This window comes from Rhinolophus sinicus, linkage group LG03, assembly GCF_036562045.2.
Source record: "Rhinolophus sinicus isolate RSC01 linkage group LG03, ASM3656204v1, whole genome shotgun sequence".
In the NCBI taxonomy this organism is placed as follows: Eukaryota; Metazoa; Chordata; class Mammalia; order Chiroptera; family Rhinolophidae; genus Rhinolophus; species Rhinolophus sinicus.
Genome location: NC_133753.1, coordinates 195076139 through 195095717, shown reverse-complemented (window position 1 = coordinate 195095717; position 19579 = coordinate 195076139). Strand labels below are relative to the sequence as shown.

At 43.4% G+C, this 19579-nt stretch overlaps 1 protein-coding gene and 1 long non-coding RNA gene across 5 annotated transcripts in view; one reads left to right on the top strand and one right to left on the bottom strand.

The window, feature by feature from the left end:
- Window positions 1–1620: 1620 nt before the first annotated feature.
- Window positions 1621–18374, bottom strand: LOC109453569 (uncharacterized). 4 transcript variants are annotated; one of them, XR_012495193.1, is made up of 7 exons: window positions 18238–18374; window positions 16079–16182; window positions 13953–14143; window positions 13281–13399; window positions 12230–12314; window positions 3718–3812; window positions 1621–3291 (listed from the first exon to the last, which is right to left on the bottom strand). It is a non-coding gene; the product is annotated as an uncharacterized LOC109453569 (long non-coding RNA). The 4 variants fall into 4 exon arrangements; XR_012495190.1 differs by having other exon boundaries at window positions 1621–3812; XR_012495192.1 differs by having other exon boundaries at window positions 1621–3812; window positions 16079–16176; window positions 18238–18351.
- The window catches only part of ADCY2 (adenylate cyclase 2), a 348589-nt gene continuing 347133 nt past the window's right edge, over window positions 18124–19579 (top strand). The window contains exon 1 of the mRNA XM_074329098.1: window positions 18124–18411. Within this exon, the coding sequence (XP_074185199.1) occupies window positions 18205–18411 (207 nt within the window). The 5' untranslated portion in view covers window positions 18124–18204. The remainder of the gene's footprint in view (window positions 18412–19579) is intronic.

Here is a 19579-nt window from a genome sequence, read left to right as displayed (position 1 = left end):
GGGTAAACTGTTCATGAATTTTTTGATTTAGGTATTTTTTTCTTTTATTAAAGAAAAGTGAAGGGGGGCGGGGGGCTCTAGAAGAGGGTAAACATGCTCTAATATATGGTGATGGAAAGAGAACTGACTCTGGGTAGTGAACACACAATGTGAGATATAGGTAACGTATTACAGAATTGTACACCTGAAATCTATATAATAACTAACAATCGTCACCCCAATAAACTTGAATTTAAAAAAAAAAGAAAAGTACTATCAGCTGATAGTAGAAATCTCAAACACTGTAGAAAGATATTGTAGTGCAGAGTTCAAGTCCTATTTCCCCTTGGACACCTCTGTCCCAAGGTCCAACATTCGTTCTGCAAAGCGAAGTGTGCTTAGATTCCTAGGCATCCTCTACTGATGTTGAGTGTACAAACTTCATCTCATTTTTTCCACTGTTTACATTTTAAATTAACCAACTTAATTGAAAATGTCTGGAAATAGCATAAGGCAACTTCGTCCTACTTCCATTTGTCCATGAAACTATCTTGTGCACGCTGAGACATTAAAATATCTTCTAACCATTTTAAGCTTGTACCAGTCCCATGCCCTAGTTTTCATTTCACCATGGCTTTGTAATGTGTTATTAAATCAGAATCAAAAAGTATTCCCAAGTCACCCTACTCCTTACTTTTCTTATATTTATTTAGTATTATTCTGGTCTTTGAAACATTCTTCCTATTCTTTTTTAATATTACAAAAATCTTTATACATAATATTTGCATACTTATATATCTGTAGGAAATAGTTTTAGAAATAGTGTACTTAAATTTTAAATTTTGATGGATATTATAAAATTGTCCTTTCAAAAATTCATTCCAATTCATGGTCTCCTGCCAAAAGTGCTCTCTCATCCTCTTTAAAATTATATTTTGTCTGTTTGAAATATGTGCCTATGTAATTGCTGAAAAACACTACTCTATTACTGCTCTAATTTGCATTTATTTGTATAATAATTGGAATGTTACATGTAGTTATTAAATCTTTAGCTTCTTGTAATGTCCTTCCTCCTTTATTCTTTGCATATCTTTTATTGGATAATTTGTCTTTTATTGTTGACTCGAAAGGGATCTTTAGATGAGAAATTTATATCTTGGTTATACATCCTAGCATATTAACATTTTGTCTCTTTTCTTTTCAGTTGGTGTGTCATTTTTTTTTTCTTGTAGAAATAAGTTCTATGCAGTCAAATGTACCATTCTTTTCCATTATGGACCCTGTGTTTCCCTTCTTGCCTAGATAGGCGTGCGGAGCCCAAACTGTGTACCTCTTCATAATCCCTTGACTGTCTGCTTCCTTCTGAAAGGGCTGCCTGCCTCCACCACCAATTTTGCAGAGCTCCCTGAATCCATGCTAAGTCGCTCTTCCACTTTCAGGCTTAGATGAAATGCCACTTCGCAAGGCTTGGATCTGGCTTGCTGGGCGGTCCCTGAGGGACTAGATAATACAGCCTGGATGTGGGGCGGTTAACTATCCATGAGGTGAATCCTGAACAGTGAGAAAAGGGAAATGAGAAGACACTCCTTGGATAAATCCCTCACCCTCCCCCCCCACCCACCCCCACACACCGCTTTCTCCTTCTGTGGACAACCCAAGTGCTAAGTCTTCCTCACAGCCAGTTCAGTGGCGTCCCTTCCAGTGACCATTCCTGTACCTCATTGCTTCGTTGCTTTCCTTGGCTCACTTCTCTTTCTTCTCGCTCTCTCTGCTTGGACTTGCACCTCCCCCCACATTACCTGTAGCATCAGGCTCCCTTGTAGATTGTCTCTGGGCTGAGACAGTCGCCATGGGAAGGTGTCCCAGATGATGGTTCCCAGGTCTAAGTCAGTTCCCAGACTGGAGTGCACTGATTGACAGGCAGACTATGTCTCATTGGCAAAGTCTCTGATAACTTCACCACGGCTGATTTCTCTATAGTACTAATACTGCTGATGTCCCACCAGGAGAACTAGGGACTCGTGGTGAGTTCTGCCTGTGGCTCCATCCATCCAGGAAACCAGCCACACACTCCCAGCAGATGGATTACCCTGGATCCCTTCACCTTGGAGGGGCAATGGTTTCTTCTTGAAATTATATTGGAGGAGTCCCTTGTGCCAAGAGTACCCCTTGCTGAGAAAGTTACCCTCTCTCTTTGTGGAAAACATCAATGAATAACACCAACTCACACAGAAGAAAACATGAATAGCCTAATATTAAAACTATAGCTGGTGAAATGTTCAGATTTTCAAGGAGTATGCAATTCCTTATTTTAGAAATAATATAACAGAACTTCATTGTACAAAACTAGTATAATTCTAAATAATAAAAAAAAGTGAAAAAAGATCAAAATGCTACTTGCACAAAAACCAAAACTGGGCTGACTTTCAGCACGTATGTTTTGGCATCTGTACATATTATCTAGGGAAAGGCCAGTGAGGTCTTCGTCAAGCAGAACAGAGTGCCTTGGTCCTTTAGGTTTCTCATACCTGCTCCCAATGCAGCTCACCATTCCCAGGGCCCCCAGAGCTCTCAACCTCCTGAGACACCGATGCCTATGAAAGCCCCCTCAGGAGGTGAGAGAAATGGAAGGATGGATTAATTAAATATTTTCCATACCTGCTTGCAGAGATTTTCTAAATCTAGTTCCTCATTTGTTTTTGTCCAGAATGAGTTCCTTTTAATGCCAGGACTGCATTAATTTATGCCGCTTATATACGCGGGCAAGCACACCCATTTCGGTGTCTACCTCAGGAAATACACAAGATGTACACATCCCTTGCCTTGTAGGCATAGCTTGAATACTTTTCCTTCTCATTTTATTATTGTAGCATTTTACCATTTCCTTTCAGCGGGAAATGACAGTATACTTTTAAAATAACTTTTATGTGTTAAAAGGATTTTGGCTGCCTTATACGGCTGAGATCATTTAAAATTAGAAAGGAATAAACATATTTTACAAATGTAATGTACTGAAAGCCATCTTTGGATTCCAGACTAAAAGACCCTGATTCTTATCACTGGCATTCTCCCTCTTTCATTTCCAAGATGATGCCTTTCCATCTTGCTGGCTTTGAGATCTACATTCTATCAACTTTGGAGACAGGGTCCCATGTGGCAGTTGGTTTTAAATACTCATGGAAAGGTTCTAAATGACCAAGCAAGACCAGGGAGGATTGGCCTGGGTCCTCGTCACACTGCAGCGGTCATGGTGGGTGCATCAGAATGGTAGCGTCACGTGGCGTGCAGGCCTCATTCGTTTTCTATGTTCCTCTGATAGAAAGGGGCAGGAGAGAAGGTCAGATAAGCAAACAGCCTTCATGTCCACATGAACTATTTAATCATCACAACCCAGGAGATGGTGTGGTCCAGCTCATCCTTTTACAACTGAGGTCCAGAGAGGTGAAGACGTTGCCCAAGTCTGCACAAGTGGTCATGCAGCTGGTACTGAGCCTACGTTTGCCTCACTCCAGAGCCCATGATCTGCCTCTACTCCATCCTTCCTCTCCAAGGCCACAGGACCCAACCTGTGCCACCTCCCACTAGCCCACCACAGCTTCCACATTGCTCCACACGGAGATCGATCACACAAGGGCTCTTCTTCACTTGAGCCGTTCACTTGTGTCTCTCCTGCTTGGGCCATCTCTTCTTCATAGGAACACATAGTCTCTACATCACCCTCACTTTTAATTTTGTCACCTTCTCTTTCGGCCGTGCCCAGTTTCCTCAAGGTATCTCCACTCCCTCCTTCCCTTCCTTTCTATTTTCTGTTCTTTCTTCATAGCACTGCTTTTCTGAAAGAGCAAAATCACGGACAACATGTAAGAATGGTGTTACCGATAATAGTATTATGTTAAGAATAACCCTAAGACAGGCTGCCACGTGACTTCTCCTCCAGATGTCCCTGGAGGGCTGTCCACCATATCTAGGAAACGGGCCTAGGGGTTAGGCAAATGACAAGCACTTGGCGACAGAGAAACAAGGAAAGGAGGAAGGAAGGCTTTAGATTTCATTTCCCCTTTGCACTCTCTCGGCCACACTTCTGCTCATTCCCTGACTTTTTCCCTCAACATCTCCCCATCTTCTGCTATCTTCTAGCTACTGTGATCACCCTGCATTCTTGCAGAATCTCCTTCTTTCCCTAATTATCAGTGGTTCTATGTACATTCTTCTCAGGAAATAATGGTCACAAACACTTAAGACAAAAAAGTATTGGCCCAGTCATTTTTCAGACAAGGGATCACAGGTTAGCCCTGTTGGGAAGGGGCACTAGTAACCGCCTTGCAGACAATCTAGCTGGCAAGTGTTCATTGGCAATCATTTCTCGTGAGCTGGTATGACCAGGGGGAGCTGAATTCCGCATCTGCCTTCACCAACTTCCTGTCTCCCTCTCTCCTCGTTGGCAACATTCAATGAGGATTTAATGAACCATTTTCTTTTCTACAATACCAGGGCTGATATTAGTCAACAAATAATTAAGTGATGGCTGGGCTCACCCACTGCAGTGCCAATTTCACCATGGCAGGGAAAGCTAATCATGTCCCCCAATTTGAATGATATCTGATGAGTGGCAGTGCTGTCATTCAGAGCAAAATGCTAATAAGGCAATTTAGTGTTGACACATTCCATTTTCTTATCTTCATAACTTCATACGACAGTCATTCCATACAACTTTCCTAAATATGCATTATCTTTGTCATGAAAAGGATGAGGAAAAAGTGTCATTGAGTTTCAAATAGAGAGGACAAATCTAAGTAATTGCACAATTAATGATTGTTCACATGTAAAGAGAGACTGTTCATTTTCCATTATGTAGTGATTTTTATTGCCTTACTTGGACACTATCTCAGTTCCCTGTGTTTTTTTTTTTTTTTTTTCTAAGTCAGGTTATAAAACCAGACACTCCACTCCAGGAAAATGAATTATGATCATTTTAGTGGTTGTGGAGTATATGCTGACCTTGTAGTTCTCCAAATCACTCCAAGTGAACTGAATAATTGCAATGGGCCACACAGGTATACTCAGGTGACCTAGAACATGCTGTTAAAAAAACTTACAGTATAGCTCCTCTAAGATCAATTGCTTGGTCCTTCAAAATTTCAAACTTCTATCCCATTAACCAATCCTATTCTTTGAAGACAAAAGTCAGGGATATATTTCAAGTATGACTTAGGTTGACATTATGACCTGCACATACACACAAAAGGCACTGCGGCACAGGTATGGGACGAGTACACAAACCTACAGAGTAATTAAACCCCTAGGTTCACACATGCCTTTCTGGAAAGCTCTCTAAGGAAAATGACCTTCAAAGAACCATCTAGATGAGCCATGGCAATCCTGTACTTCATTCTTTAGGAATAACTGGAAAAAGTCTGTCCTGCGAGTGGTTACTTTTCCAGGGAAAAGCCATGACTGGACAGTCGTGGACAAAACCATTCCAGTTTATCACATGTTTACATTCTGCTGAAGAATCAGAGGGCATCCTGGGCCCCTGCACGCTCCCAGGACAGAAAGGCCTACTGCTCAGAGTCAGTGGCTGCCTGACGTTTTTGTGAGAAGGGTGTTCTCCCACTCAATTTTCTAACTGAAGTAGGTTTGCTCTCCAGGAGCAAACATCGGGAAAGAAGAGGGCCCCTATATTCAGGATTCTGAACAGGGACCTTACTGGTCTAAGCAGTGGAAAAGAAAGACTAGATCAGAAAGTGAGTGAACGAATCCCCAGGACTTGGGGTCAAATGACTTGACCCCTGCACTTCCTACAATTTCATTATTCGAATAGCCTCGTACTTTCGGCCATTACCTAGCTCAACTAAATTAAATATTTACTTTCGCATGTGATTTGTTGGATAAATATTTAATATGATAGTAGCTTTGTTACTGAAAATTGTTACTGTTTCATTTTTGATCACCACTGATGTTTAGCTTCATATCAATTACATTTTCCCCATTTATTTTGGTGTCTGTAAGTACAGGAAAAAATACTTTTTATTTTTACTTTCACACATCGTATATTAAGTGGAGTGGTTTTACTACTATTATCCTACCCATATTATAGCGATTTCAGACCAGAGGTTACAACCTGACATGAAAATGTCATACTGTACCATTTTTAAAGTACAAATATTTATAAAACATTAGGAAAAAAACATACTAAGAAATTTCAAAATAAGTACATCTTCTAAATGTAATTTTTTACATGAAATATATGTCACTGCAACATTTAGCAATCCTTCAAGTAATCTATTAATTATACTTATTTTTTTGTTTTGACATAATTTTATTTGAATTTATTTCTATCTAAATATTCCAACCTATAAAACACTTTTATACTTTTTCTTTCACAGGCAGATCTTAAGCATGTAATGCAATGAGGTTTGGTCAATGTATACACCCATGAAGAGAATGTTTCTATCACCTCAAAAGTCCTCTTAGAACCCTTCCCAGTTGATTCCTATCCCTCTTGGGCCACCATTGTTTAGATTTGTGGCATCATGACTTTACCTGTTCTTGAACTTCAATACGAGGAATCATGCCGGGTGTACTGTTTTTTGTGCCTGGCTTCTTTTGCTCATGGTTCTTGGGAGTCATTCATGCTGTCGTTGTCCTTTTCAGTTTTTGCTAGTTATGGGAAACGCTATTATAAGCATTCTCGCTCAAGACTTTTTTGGGGGTATTTCCATTCTCATTGCTAAGTAGCTAAGCGTGGGATCACTGGATTATAGGGTTGGTATAAGCTCCAAAGTAACATTTTACATGGATGAGAGTTTCAATTGCTCCACGGCCACACCAACATGTGGCGTTATTCTCTTTGATTGTACGCACTGGAGTGGTGTTATCTTATTATGGATGTAATGGTAGTTCACCTCATGACTAATGATATTGAACATCTTTTCATGTGCTTATTGGTCATTCGTATATCTTCTTTGTGAAGTGTCTGTTCAAGTATTTTGCTCATTTTTCATTAGGTTGTTTTCTTTTTACTGAGATATAGGGATTCTTTATACATTTTAGATCCAAGACCTTTTGCAAATGTACATATCCTGAATATTTTCTCCCATTCTGTGGTTTGCTTTATTATTATTTTTTTTGTAGTTACTTATGGAATAGAATTAAAAAAAATAACATCCAATTTATCAATGTTTTACTTTTATGTTGCCTAAAATTGTTGCCTACATCAAAACCCTAAAGGTATCCTCCCATAATTTCTTCTAGCAGCTCTTTAGTTTTAACTTTTACATTTAGGAGTCTGATCCATTTTAAATTAATTAAGATATTATTTGTTATATGTTTCTGATGAATGAAACTAATCTTTTAATATTTAAAAAATGCCCTTCATTATTCTCTGGTAATGCTCCTAATCTTAAATTCTACTTTATTATTAACGTAATTAGACCAGCTTTCTTTTTCTTACTTTTGCATGGTATGTATTTTGTCCATTCTTATGCATTTCTTTATCTGTGACTGTATATATTTAAAGTGATTTTTTTCCTTCAGCACATAGTTGGATCTTGCTTTTTTTAAAATCTGATCTTCCAATCCTGCCTTATAATTAGAGTGTTTAGTCTGTTTATATTGAAGGCAACTATTGATATATTTGGGCGTAGTTCTACCACATTACAATTTATTTTCTTTTTTGTCTCATCTGGTTTTTATTCCTATGTTTCTCTCTGCCTGTCTTCTTTTGCTGTTAGAATTAGTCTATGGCCATAAAAATTCTAATTCAATATATCTATTGGCTTTTTAGCTATACCTTGCAATTTTTTTGTGGTTAGTCTAGGAATTAAAATATGCAATGTTGATTTATCACTGTCTATTTAAACCTAATGAGTATTACTTCACATAAAATATAAAAACTTACAGGGTATAATATAACCTACCAACCTTTTTGCTACTGTCATAATTTAATTTGCTCACCTATTTTTGCTATTGTTATACATTTTATAAAGTATGTGCTATAAACTCCACATTTTAATGTAGTAACTTTGCTTTAAACATTTAGTTTTCTTTTAGATAAATTAAGATCAGCATTTCTATCTGATGATAATTTTTTTCAGCTTGGAAAACTTCCATTATCATTTTTAATAGTGCAGGTCTGCTAGCAGTTAATTTTTTCAGACTTTACCCTAAAAGTCTTTATTTCAAATTCATGTTTTGATTTACATAGAATTTTCAGTTAATGTGTGTGTGTGTGTGTGTGTGTGTGTGTGTGTGTGTTTTCCTCCACTTTAAAGACATCATCCTATTATCTTCTGACCTCCATTGTTTCTCATGAGAAGTCAGTCATACTTCATGCTTCCCCTGGATGGAGTGTGTGTGTGTGTGTGTGTGTGTGTGTGTGCCCTTATATACGCAGATTCGTTCATTATTATCTGCAGAGGGTTGTTCCAATAGAGCCTTTCTTCCTTTGTAGAAATCAGAACTTTTAGGCTACTGTTTTAAAATATAATTCAAGATAGTATTAAAGAACCTATATCATTTTGCAAATTCATGTACAAAATATACTAATCAGATGATAAAAACAGATTGAAATATAATGTTAAAGTAAAATCTTTTTTTAAAAAAAACCATTAGATAGAGCCAATTATATGGTAATGGTTGTTAAGAAATTGTTTTACCTAAGCCTTGTACTAAAAGCCTTCAGATAGGTGACTGCATTGCACTCCACCTGCCTTTTCTCCTCCCAGCCTCACAGGAATGGGACTGGTGAAAAAACTCAAAGCGCTGATAGGAAAACAAAGAAGCAATATTCTCTCACATTTGAGTGCCACAGCATCAAATGCATGACTGTGCTTTGCCCCAGTGAAACAGCCATGCACTTTTCCAGGTTAAGCTCTGCCAAGAAGGTTTCACACAACAAACCATGAACTGCAATGGTTTTGACTCCCATGTTCTGCGATAGGTACCATCCACACTATGGTCTTAATGTCCCAACATGGTTTTGAAAATTTAGCTTCAAAGACTAAATATACACTCCCAGTAATCAAGCTCTGATTTCCCATGTGCCCATCAATCATTTAAAAGTAGCTATATTCTAATTATCTTTAGTTTCTGTCTCCCACTGTCATACATATATATACATATATATATACACACACACACATACACACACACACATATATATAAAACATATATCCCACCTATCTTCAAAATAGTTTGAATTAACTTTTTAATTAAGCATTATTTAAAATAGAGCAATCAAAGACTGCACTAATTCAGTACTCCTCCTTAGGAAGTGGGTAGGTTTTCAATCAATCATCAAACCGTTATGTAACAGAAAAGCTTCCAGCTGGTTAAAGAAACAGGGCAACTCAGGATTACGGGACTGCATATGTATTAGAGTAAAAGATAATAATAATAAATAAAACAAGATCATGACTGTGAATCTTTGTCTTGAACAGCTTAAGCAGATGTGATCCCTTCCTTAAAGGTCTTATATTACGAAGTGTGCTTGTAAGAGAATTTAGTTATGAATCTGGACCAATGACCAGAAACAGATACACAAGCACAAGTAATCATCCTACAAATGTCTAATAAAAAATGTTAAACATCCCTAGAGTTTATTCATCTAACAATCACTAGGTTAACATGTTGAGTGGGACTAGTACCCATTCCTGCTTTTGGTTGTATCAATGTATTTGATAAGAATTTCTCCCACATGGGTAGTTCAGCATGTGTGTGGGGACAGAGCCAGGAGTGCAGTTTCCAGGCTCTCGGCCTCACGTGGAAAGGTGCTGGCTCAGGTAGTGAATGGCCATCAACTGTGATTGGATGGCCATCAGCTGTGGCTAGTTGGCCGTCAGCTGTAACCAGTGAGCCATTGGCCACTAATATAACTGCTGTGGCTACGCTAGCAGTAGATGGGGGGCTAGCAAGAAGATAGTGGCTGAGCGAGCAGGAGCAGACTGCTGTTAGCACAGCAGACTATGGGTTTTGGATTGCAGAGAAGTGGATGGCAGGTTGCAGATAGTGTGGCTCCTGCTTCCTGTGTCTCCAACCCAGATGCCAGCGAGAATATAGTGGTATGACTCCCCAACCTATGGCTCCGTGGGTGTTCCTTTTGGGCCTTACCATGTCCTGCGTTCTTATGTGGGGAGCGGGACCAGGGACCCCGCAGGCCGCCCCACACGACAGCATATCATCATGCAAATCCCTGCATTAATTGGCTTTTTAGTACCCAGGGCCCATTCTTAAACTCTGGGCTCTGAAAGGAGTCCACCTCCTTAAGTACAACAATTATTTTACAAATTCTATTTTGCACTTGTGATTAGCTGTAATTCACTGAAACACAGAATAAATCCAAAGAAGGAAAACGATGAATATTGTTTGGGTCAAGAATACTTTATTCACAGGAAGGAAAACCATTCTGGAAGCATCCAAATGAAAGAAGTGCTCTGATAGGTAATGTGTCAATCATTGGAATAAATCTCATTTTGTTCTGGGCTCATACTTGTGATTCCTAATGTCACACCTCACAACTCCTTTATCTCTTAAAATTTCCTACAAAATACCACTGAAAGAGGGTAAAGAAGGCTAGTGGATATTGCTCTATAGTCTCAATATAGAAAATTAGCAAAACGGACCTATAATTTAGATTTGTAAAGTTTTGTCCAGAGCAGGCATAATTATATTTAGTATTCATAAATTTAAAATAACTAAATATAATTATATATTTTGTCTCCATATAAGAAAAGCAAATGTATTGCTATAACTGGTGTCATGCAGGGTGTCACGCGGGGTCTCTAGTCCTGCTCCCCACATAAGAATGCAGGACATGGTGAGGCCAAAAAGGAACACCCACAGAGCCATAGGTAGGGGAGTCATACCACTATATTCCCGCTGGCAGCTGGGTTGGAGACACAGGAAGCAGGAGCCACACTATCCATAACCTGCCGTCCACTTCGCTCTGTCACCCCACCTCACTTGCTAACTGCAATCCTTCATGCTAACTGCAACCCGCTCTTGCTAGCTCAGCCACCATCTTCTTGCTAGCCCCCATTTTTTGCTAGCGTAGCCACAGCAGTTATATTAGTGACCAATGGCTCACTGGTTACAGCTGACGGCCAACTAGCCACAGCTGATGGCCATCCAATCACAGTTGATGGCCATTTACTACCTGAGCCAGCACGTGAGGCCGAGAGCCTGGAAACTGCACTCCTGGCTCTGTCCCCACACCTGGATACCTTTTTGTAGACTTTGTCTTAAGAAAAGTAGCTATAATACTTTGTGCTCTAATGAAACTTGCTCTAAAACAATTTGAATAAACATTGAGCAACCTCCATGTTTGACATCCATTCATTTTCAGTTTAATATTTAAAATTTCTTTATTTATTTTTTTGAGATGAGCCCTCCATTTGTTGGCTCTCGAGTAGTGAAGTACAACTCTACCCCAGCAGATATTTTTTTCATGTATTAGTTATTAGTGTGTAATATAATAATGAGTGTCCAGGTTAAGATTGCCTTTTTATTCCTTCAGCCTGCCGAGCGTGAAAATGTCTTCAACATTTCCTGGTAACAATGTAAACACAGCCTGTCTAGATAGAGTTGGCACGTTAAGCATATCTGGCCATTTGGAGGTTATTTAATCTAAGACTATTGGCCCTGTGAACTCAGCAACCTCTCCCCACCATTTTCCCAGGTACCACCTGGCACTGAAGTGGGGCTGAGTTCAGGGGGCTGCTATGCAAGAGAAAGCAGGTTCTGTCTCCTTCAGCAGACTCAGTTGTCTCCTCATTTGAAATATTTATTGTGTGAAATTTTACTGTGACAGTATTTTCTTTATTCAACTAGTTTTTATATTAAAATGTAGTCACTATTTATCTATGTATTCAAACATTCTATTGAAACAGAAAAACCGTGTTTAGAAATCCATATTGTTAGAAATTATTATGCTTTCATGATAATGGACTACAAAGTAAGTCTGGATGCTTGCCTTTTTAGGATTTGAAAACATTGTGAGAATTTAAAACTACAAATAGAGTGCCAATAGCAAATATATATATAAACCTACTCACGACCTGGGTAACGTTTCTATCAGATCAAGTTCTGGTTAAACTAATATATTAGCATTATTTATCAATTGTACTCTTTTTTAAAAAAAGAATGAAATTACCTTCTATCTTCACTCAGCCGTTTATTCATCTAGCACACATTTATTAAACACTTACTATGTTGTTTTGCAAATTTCAGGAGCAAAATAAAATGAGTTTACCTTTTAGTGATGGAAGACAGACCACCTTAATACAAAAATAAGCTTGTATGTGTCCACTGAAATAGTCTCCTTCCTCCTTTTATACCTAAGGAAATAGCACTTGTGATCAAACACGTACATACAATTTCACAAACTTTCTTTTGGGTAAAGTTCACTAATTTTTATTGAATGTAAGTAATTTCCTCCCCGTTGATCTAAAAAAGTTGATTAAAAATCCACCCCTTTACCCCGCCCAGGATAATATAAACATGTTAGAGAGAGCCTTAAAATAATTGGTCCACTGCTCTTACTTTACAGATAAATAAACTAAAGCTCAGATATGTTTATGACTTCTTTGAGGATATACAGTGGGTATGAGACACGAGGCAAAAACCCAGAACTTTAAGAACATTATTATAAGAATATTGGTAATTATTACAGTAGTGTGGAATGACACAAGCAGTGAGTTTGATTTATTTTCAAATGCAAATATAAAATCATGAATCAGTCGTAGAGTGACTTAAAATCTTAAGCTAAGTTATCTGAATTGAATGAATTCAGAATTGGGCAAAAATATTCACGAATTACGTCATAGCATTACTTTTCATAGACACTACTTCTTGTTCCTCCAAGCACAGTATGTATCAATTTTACAGTGTAGTTAATTTAGTTTCCCATTGACTATTTCGAGGGACACTTAAAAGGATATAAAAGTCAAAATCAAGGTATCTGAATTATCCACCTAAGCTTGCTAAATAAGCCCCCTCTTCCTGTACCTCCCTGGGCAACAGATATGAGCACACATGAGTCATTGCTTTTCAGGTCCCATTCTCTGGGCAAGAGCCAGGCAATCGATATTTCTCACAAGGCCGGAGACGTACTGGAGACTGATTAGTCATTAACCTCTTCTCACTCCTCCCGGTGCAGGGAAGGAATTCCAGCGTCTCCGTGGATTTTGAAAAAAGTACTAGTGACAAATTTTGGAATGGCCGTGAGATTTTGTGCAGGGTCTGTTATAAAACAGTTGTATGACTTTCTTGCATATTCAAGACCCTAACTCCCAACAAGTCACCTGAAATCAGATCTTAAAGATGATTCTGTGAAATATTTATTCCAACTGTGTCACTTGAGAAATCATTGATGAAATCAGCCAAGCAAGTGGGATCTTTTCAAAGACATGTCGCGATCATCCTGTACCGGATGGGAAAGAAATGAAGTATATTAATGTCACATCCATCCACTTTTTCCCTGATATGCTAAAAACTAAACTGCAAAAGAGTTCCTTAGTGAGCTCAAAGAGTTAATGCGACTTCTAGGAGCCATAAGCTGGCTATGGTTGTGTGGTTTCTGAATCCACCCTCAGGTTCAATAAAAATGTAAATGTTATCTGGGTACACAAGACGTATTTCATGGTGATAATGAATCTGTTGACATACTGTTCCTACTTTATAACATAAACTTCAGTGATGTGTTCGCCAGAGAGAGAAATGAATACACCGGGAAATGCTCTGTGCTCAGCCCTTACGATATGCTCCGGGCTGGCCATGTCCGAGCTGTCCTTGGCACCGTGTCCCCGTCCGCCTTTATTCAATCAATCAGAGCACTGTGACACAGGGAGGAGTCCAACAGTGCCCTTACTGACTGAGCTAATCTAACTGGATTTGGACTAGGAACCAGAACATGGGTTCTTTTTTCAAGTCAAAGCCGCGGATTCAATAACCTGTCCTGCAGCATGATTACTTACCAGATTTATCACTGTTCAGGTGTGTCACAGTGTGTGTGAAAGATGACCAGATTAGGAGGGGAGAGGTGGCCTGCAGCTCCTGGGTGGAGAAGCCTGCCTGCTTGTCCTCAAGCCTGCCCCTGCAGGCTGTGCACGCAGGCCAGATGGGAATGCTGTTTACTGTCACCAGCTAGCAGGCCCGGCTCTCTGATCTGCAGGGCCCGAGGCAAAAGGAAAATGTGTGATTCCTTGTTCAGAAAATTTCCAAGAATTTTAAGATGGTGACAGCAGAACCTTAAAGCAAGTGTGGAGCCCTGTGCAACAGCACAAGTCAAACACCCATAACGCCTGGCCAGCGCTGCCTGCTGGGTTCCAAGGATGAAGGGCTGCCCTCTAGCGTTGCAGGAAAAATGAAGTCTCCTTCCTAATGCTTATTCCTTTTTTTTTTTTTTTTTTAACTCCCTCAGGTCCAGGTAAAGCTTCCACAGTTGGTTTCTTTGTGCATTTTATCACAAATAAGTTGATATGGAATAAATTTATGGGAGAACCCTTTGCTTTCCATGCCTTACTCATGGTTTAGTGGCCCTGATAACCCTAAAGGCATGGAAATGAACTGGAGGACCCCTTGGGGCCCCTTTGGTTGCATGAGGCCGTATTTCATGCTCCTGGCTTTGTGCCAAAGGGCGTTTTTCATTCTACTTCGTGTTGCTTGCGAGTTATTATATTTTCCTTTTTTTTCTTTCAAATAGAAACTGTTGTGAACTTTGTAAAAGGCATTTTAATTCTAAAACACCGATAGCATAACTATAATGATTATGTTGGTTCACATTTCATTTTGTATTAATGCAATGACAGAGGGCCCTGTAAAAATAAAGCACTGAAACTAAAACAAAAAACGAAAACCCAACAAAACCTCAGGGAAGCCTGATATATCCTTCTACCACCTGTGTCCATGATGATGAAGTTAAAACTGTACAGGAGAGTTGGGATGAATGTTGAATTTTGTTTGTTTTGTTTTTAGGAGCCCTCCTTCTCAAGGTACTACATTGGCCATTCCTACAAGGGTCTCAGGTCAGGTCCTTCCCCACCCCCCCGAATGTCAGCACATGGTAGGCACAAAATAAATATTTGTTAAATTCATGAAAAAATGAATAATAAAAAAATGTCATGAGGGTCAAGTACAAAATTCCCTCTGTGTGAGTCTCTTCAATTAAAGTTCGCCCTTGCATCTACCAAAGTCTCCTTAAAGTTTCACAACAACCCTGTTTACCATTTGGAGCATATACATGTGGTTGTTGAAACTACCCAATCTCCCCACTGGAACTAAAGAGAAAATAATTTATTAAACCTTTTCTTTTCCCTCACAAGTCTTTCAGTTCTTTTTTCCCCCAGAAACGTAAGTTACAAATTATTTACTTTTTCTTCCTTCTAGAGTGGGTGAAGACAGACATTTATCAGTTCAAGGGGTGAAGCAGCAGCAAGGATTGGAGAGAAAATGAATAATGTGTATGTTGTTCCAACAGGAAAAGGCTGGAAATGTGCAGCTCTGCCCAAATTGTGGACCCTGAGAAGGAAGATTCATGTGACATGAACTCTGAGAAGGAATTTATCTGCTGAGATGGATTCCCTCTGGTCAACCAAGGGTCCCAATTTTATAATTAATAAGAGCCGGACAAATCAGAAGCCTACAAATTTGGATATCTCATTTACATAAAGTGGGCCTAATTGGAAACCTGGGTGGGAACTTTTGCTATAAAAGCCAGCTTCCCGTTTGCCTTCCGGCAACATAATTTAGGTTGCTACTTGAATCTGTCTCCCCAGACTGAAGCTCTTTTTGCTCAAATAAGTGCCTTTTAAAAATTCTTTATTACAGTCTAAAATTAATTTGGTTTACAAAACTCAGAAAGACCTTGGGCAGAGCTGGAGAAATCAAGAGAAGCCACACAGCGGAAACTGTGGCGAACTTCCCACTTCACCGTGTCTCCTTAGGAGAGGTCAGAGTCCGGATGTTTGTTAGTGATTCATCTGTGCTGCCTTTGCAGCTTACTCTCAGAACCACCCAAACCCTAGAATCCCCTGGTCCAAAAGAAAGAAGCAAGCCCAATGGTTAGATCTGAACCAGCACGAAAGGCTGAGAATGGAATTACCTGGTTACAGTCTACAGTCCGAGTGGTATGAGCAGAAGGGCCGGCAAGGAGAGGTTGGGGCTGCAGACCACTGGCCCAAAGACAGTTTCATTCTCTTGCTAGGGCTGGAAGATACGGCTGTGAGAGCAACAGGAGACATTGGGGGGATCTCCTCCCATCCACTGTCTCCCCCAGTTTCCCCTCCTCTTCAGGTCTGGGGCAGGACAGAAGGCCTGGGGCCAGGTGGAGCCTGGTGGGGCAGGATGCTGGGCCAAGGATCCGTGTTCAGACATGCCCTTGGCCCAGGCCCTCCTCGCCCTCTCCCCCTCTGCCCCTCCACCACAGCCATAATCTCCAGCCCCCGGTGGCAAAGCTGTGCCTTTCTCTGGTCATACTCCCTGGGCAGAACAGACATTATCTGCTGCTAAGAATAACCCCCTGGAAGGTTCGTGGTCCCATCTCCCTGCGTGGCCTGGGTCCTGGTCATTGGCACTCAGCTAGCCAGCTCACATCCCTATCTGGGAGGGGCACAGCACAGCCCAGGCTGGCAGCAGGACAGTTCTCTGGAAGGTTTCCTAGGTGCTAGGTGGTGCCAGAACTGAGTCCTGAGAACTGGTTGTCTGCTCAAAGAGACAACTGCGTGCCTAGGAACACCCCCTGGGCTGTTTGCTGGTGGTGGGAGAGGAGAGGGTCACTGTGCTTCGGAGTCGTTGGGCTTGAGAAGCAGGTGGGATTTGCAGGTCTTTGTGCAGACAACACTCACATAGGAGGAAACCTCCAGAAGGGTGGGATCCTTCGGAGAGCAGCCATAAGATCCCCCCCCTCCCCGCATCCGGCAAGGGCCAGCGGTCTCCACTCCCAGGCTTGTTGGGAGGGGACGCTGCCCCCACGCGGCTCCAGTCGCATCTCTGGCGCTTCCCGCGCCCAGCCCCCCGTGGTGGCGTGGAGGGGGAAATCCCAGAGCCCACCCTCCTACCCCGATGCCCAGATGCCCAGCCACGCTCCCCTGGTGAGACCTTGCTGCCAGCAGCCCCTCCAGACAGAAGGGGCTCCGAGGGACCTTAACGAGCCAGAGGGGGCCCCCTAAACCTCCGGTACTGAAAACCTTGACCCACTGGGCACCTCCAAAGTGTGACTTCAGCTGAAAGTGCAGGACGCAAGTGAAGCTGCCCCCCTGTCCCCCAGGACTTGGTAGGGTATAAAGTTCAATCATATCCACCTCCCGCCCTCCTCCATTGCGCATTTGGGGCTGTACTCTGCTCAGCGGACTCCACCGGCCCCAGTGGAGCCCACGGGTCCCAAGGGGACCTCTCCGCCCCCCCGCACCGGGAAGTCCCCCTGCCCTCTCTGATAGTGGAGAGGAGCGTGGGAACCCCACTTCCTCTCTGAAATGACAAAGAGGGTGGGAAACCCCAATCGCTAAAGGGGGTAGGGTAGGGGAACCCGTCTTCAGCGCCCGCAGACAGGGAAGGAGGATGTCCTCGCTGTCCTCCGAGTAGGGGTACTGAGGGTGGGGGAGCTCCCTGCGGAGCTCCGAGACAGTGGGGAGGAGTGTGCGAGCACTTCTCCATCCCGCAGCCCACAAAGAAGTTGGGGGTACGGGGGGTGGGAGTGCCTCTCCCGCCGCGCTGTAGTGGCGAGGAGGTCCGGCGCCTCCGTTGTCCTCCGAGCGCACTGAGAAGGGCAGAGACTGCGAACCCCCAGGCTGTGCTCCGAGGTGGTGGAGAGAGGTGGACCGCTCTGTGGCTGATTGTGGGAAGGTGGAGGGAGGGGACACGCGGGTGGAGCAGCGGCTGCCCCCCACCCCCCGCACACCTCCCCGTCCGCCAGCCCCGGCCTCCTCTAACTCGCCGCCGGGCCGTCGGGGGGAGGCGCGGGGTGGGGAGAGGCGGGCCGAGCGCCCCCTGTCGCACCCGCCCCCTCCCGCGCGGTGGCGGCAGCGGCGGCGCCGGGAGCTGCCCCCGAGGCCGCCGCTCGGCCCTCGCCCGCGCGTCAGCGCCCAGCCCCGGGCGTCCAGCTCCGCCCGCGCCGAGGCCCCTGCACGCAGCTCCCGAGCAGGCAGCCGGGCGGCCGAGGCGGCGCGGGGTGGGACGCGGGCGCGCAGCCCCGGCCGGGCGCGCTCGGCCGGCGCCCCGCGAGCCGCCCCGATGTGGCAGGAGGCGATGCGGCGCCGCCGGTACCTGCGGGACCGCGCCGAGGAGGCGGGCGGCGGCGCCGGGCGGCGGCGGTCCCGGGACTGGCTGTACGAGTCGTACTACTGCATGAGCCAGCAGCACCCGCTCATCGTCTTCCTGCTGCTCATCGTCATGGGCGCCTGCCTCGCCCTGCTCGCCGTCTTCTTCGCGCTGCGCCTGGTGAGTGGCCTCCCCGCGGGACCTGCCCCGCGCGGCGCGGGTCCCCGAGAGCACAGGGACCCAGCCAGCCGAGCCGCTTCCCGCCGGGGGCTGCCCTCGGCCCGCAGCTCGCTGCCCCTCCTGCCCGCCCGCGGCCGGCCTGCTTCGGGCGGGGGCTGCGGGCGCGACAAAAGTTTCCTTGGACGGTTCTGCCCAAAATAAAGTTGCCGGGGTGTTCGCCAGGTGGACCTCGGGGCGTGTGTTTCCCGCATCGCCGCGCTCTCCACGCCGCGCCGCTGCCCGCCACACCCGCTCGGACGGGTCTCATTGCCGGTCAACCTCCGGCTCCTTCGCCGGCCCCTGCTCGGCCCCTGAGCGGCCCTGTTAGTTTGGATCGCACGTTATTTCACTGCAAAGAGCCTGCCTCGGGAAAGTGGTTAATGACGAGGAAAATGTCAAAAAGTATATTATTGCACTTCTTTGCCCTCAAATCTGTATGTATTTAGTCCCATAGACAGAAAGAGATGGGGTGTTGACCTGTTGTGTCTTCATCCTATGAGTCTGAAGTAACAAGCATCCGTGCTTTCCTGCTTCTAGACAGGGAGTTAATCGTGTGTACTGTTTTGCACAGGTTATTAAAGTGGATTTCATCCCTGGGAACACGGTGCAACCCAACAGCTGATGTCAATTTTGCCAATTTGTGTTTTTCAAGCAGAAATCCTTGGCTCGCTCCCTCGAGCAGTGAGGGGAAATCTGTAGATGGCGGTAAACTTCCTGTTACCGAGCCTTCTGTTTGTGTGGTTCAAACTTTTGCACCGCTTACGGGTGAGATGTATGTGCACATGTTGTGCCAGGCATTGATTACCCAGTGAAATATTTTGGGGCAGTGGGTGATTTGGGGATGTCTCCCTGAATGATACTGTTTTTAGCTTAAGAGTATAAATAGGCACCTATATTCTGTCCCCTGAGCAAAGAAGTGGAGGTTTTGCTCGTCTTGCAGCAAGTGTGCAGAATAGCTGTCTTTGGGATTTGGCAGTTTGTTTCTGATATCCTGAGCCAGATGGTGCTCAGACATTATGCATGGGAAAACTTATCACCACGGGGTTCTTTAAAAAGGATTCTTTCCCCCCACTCTGCTGGAGGGGTGCTGTCTTCTGCTGGAATTCAGTGAGGTAATAAGAATTAAGAG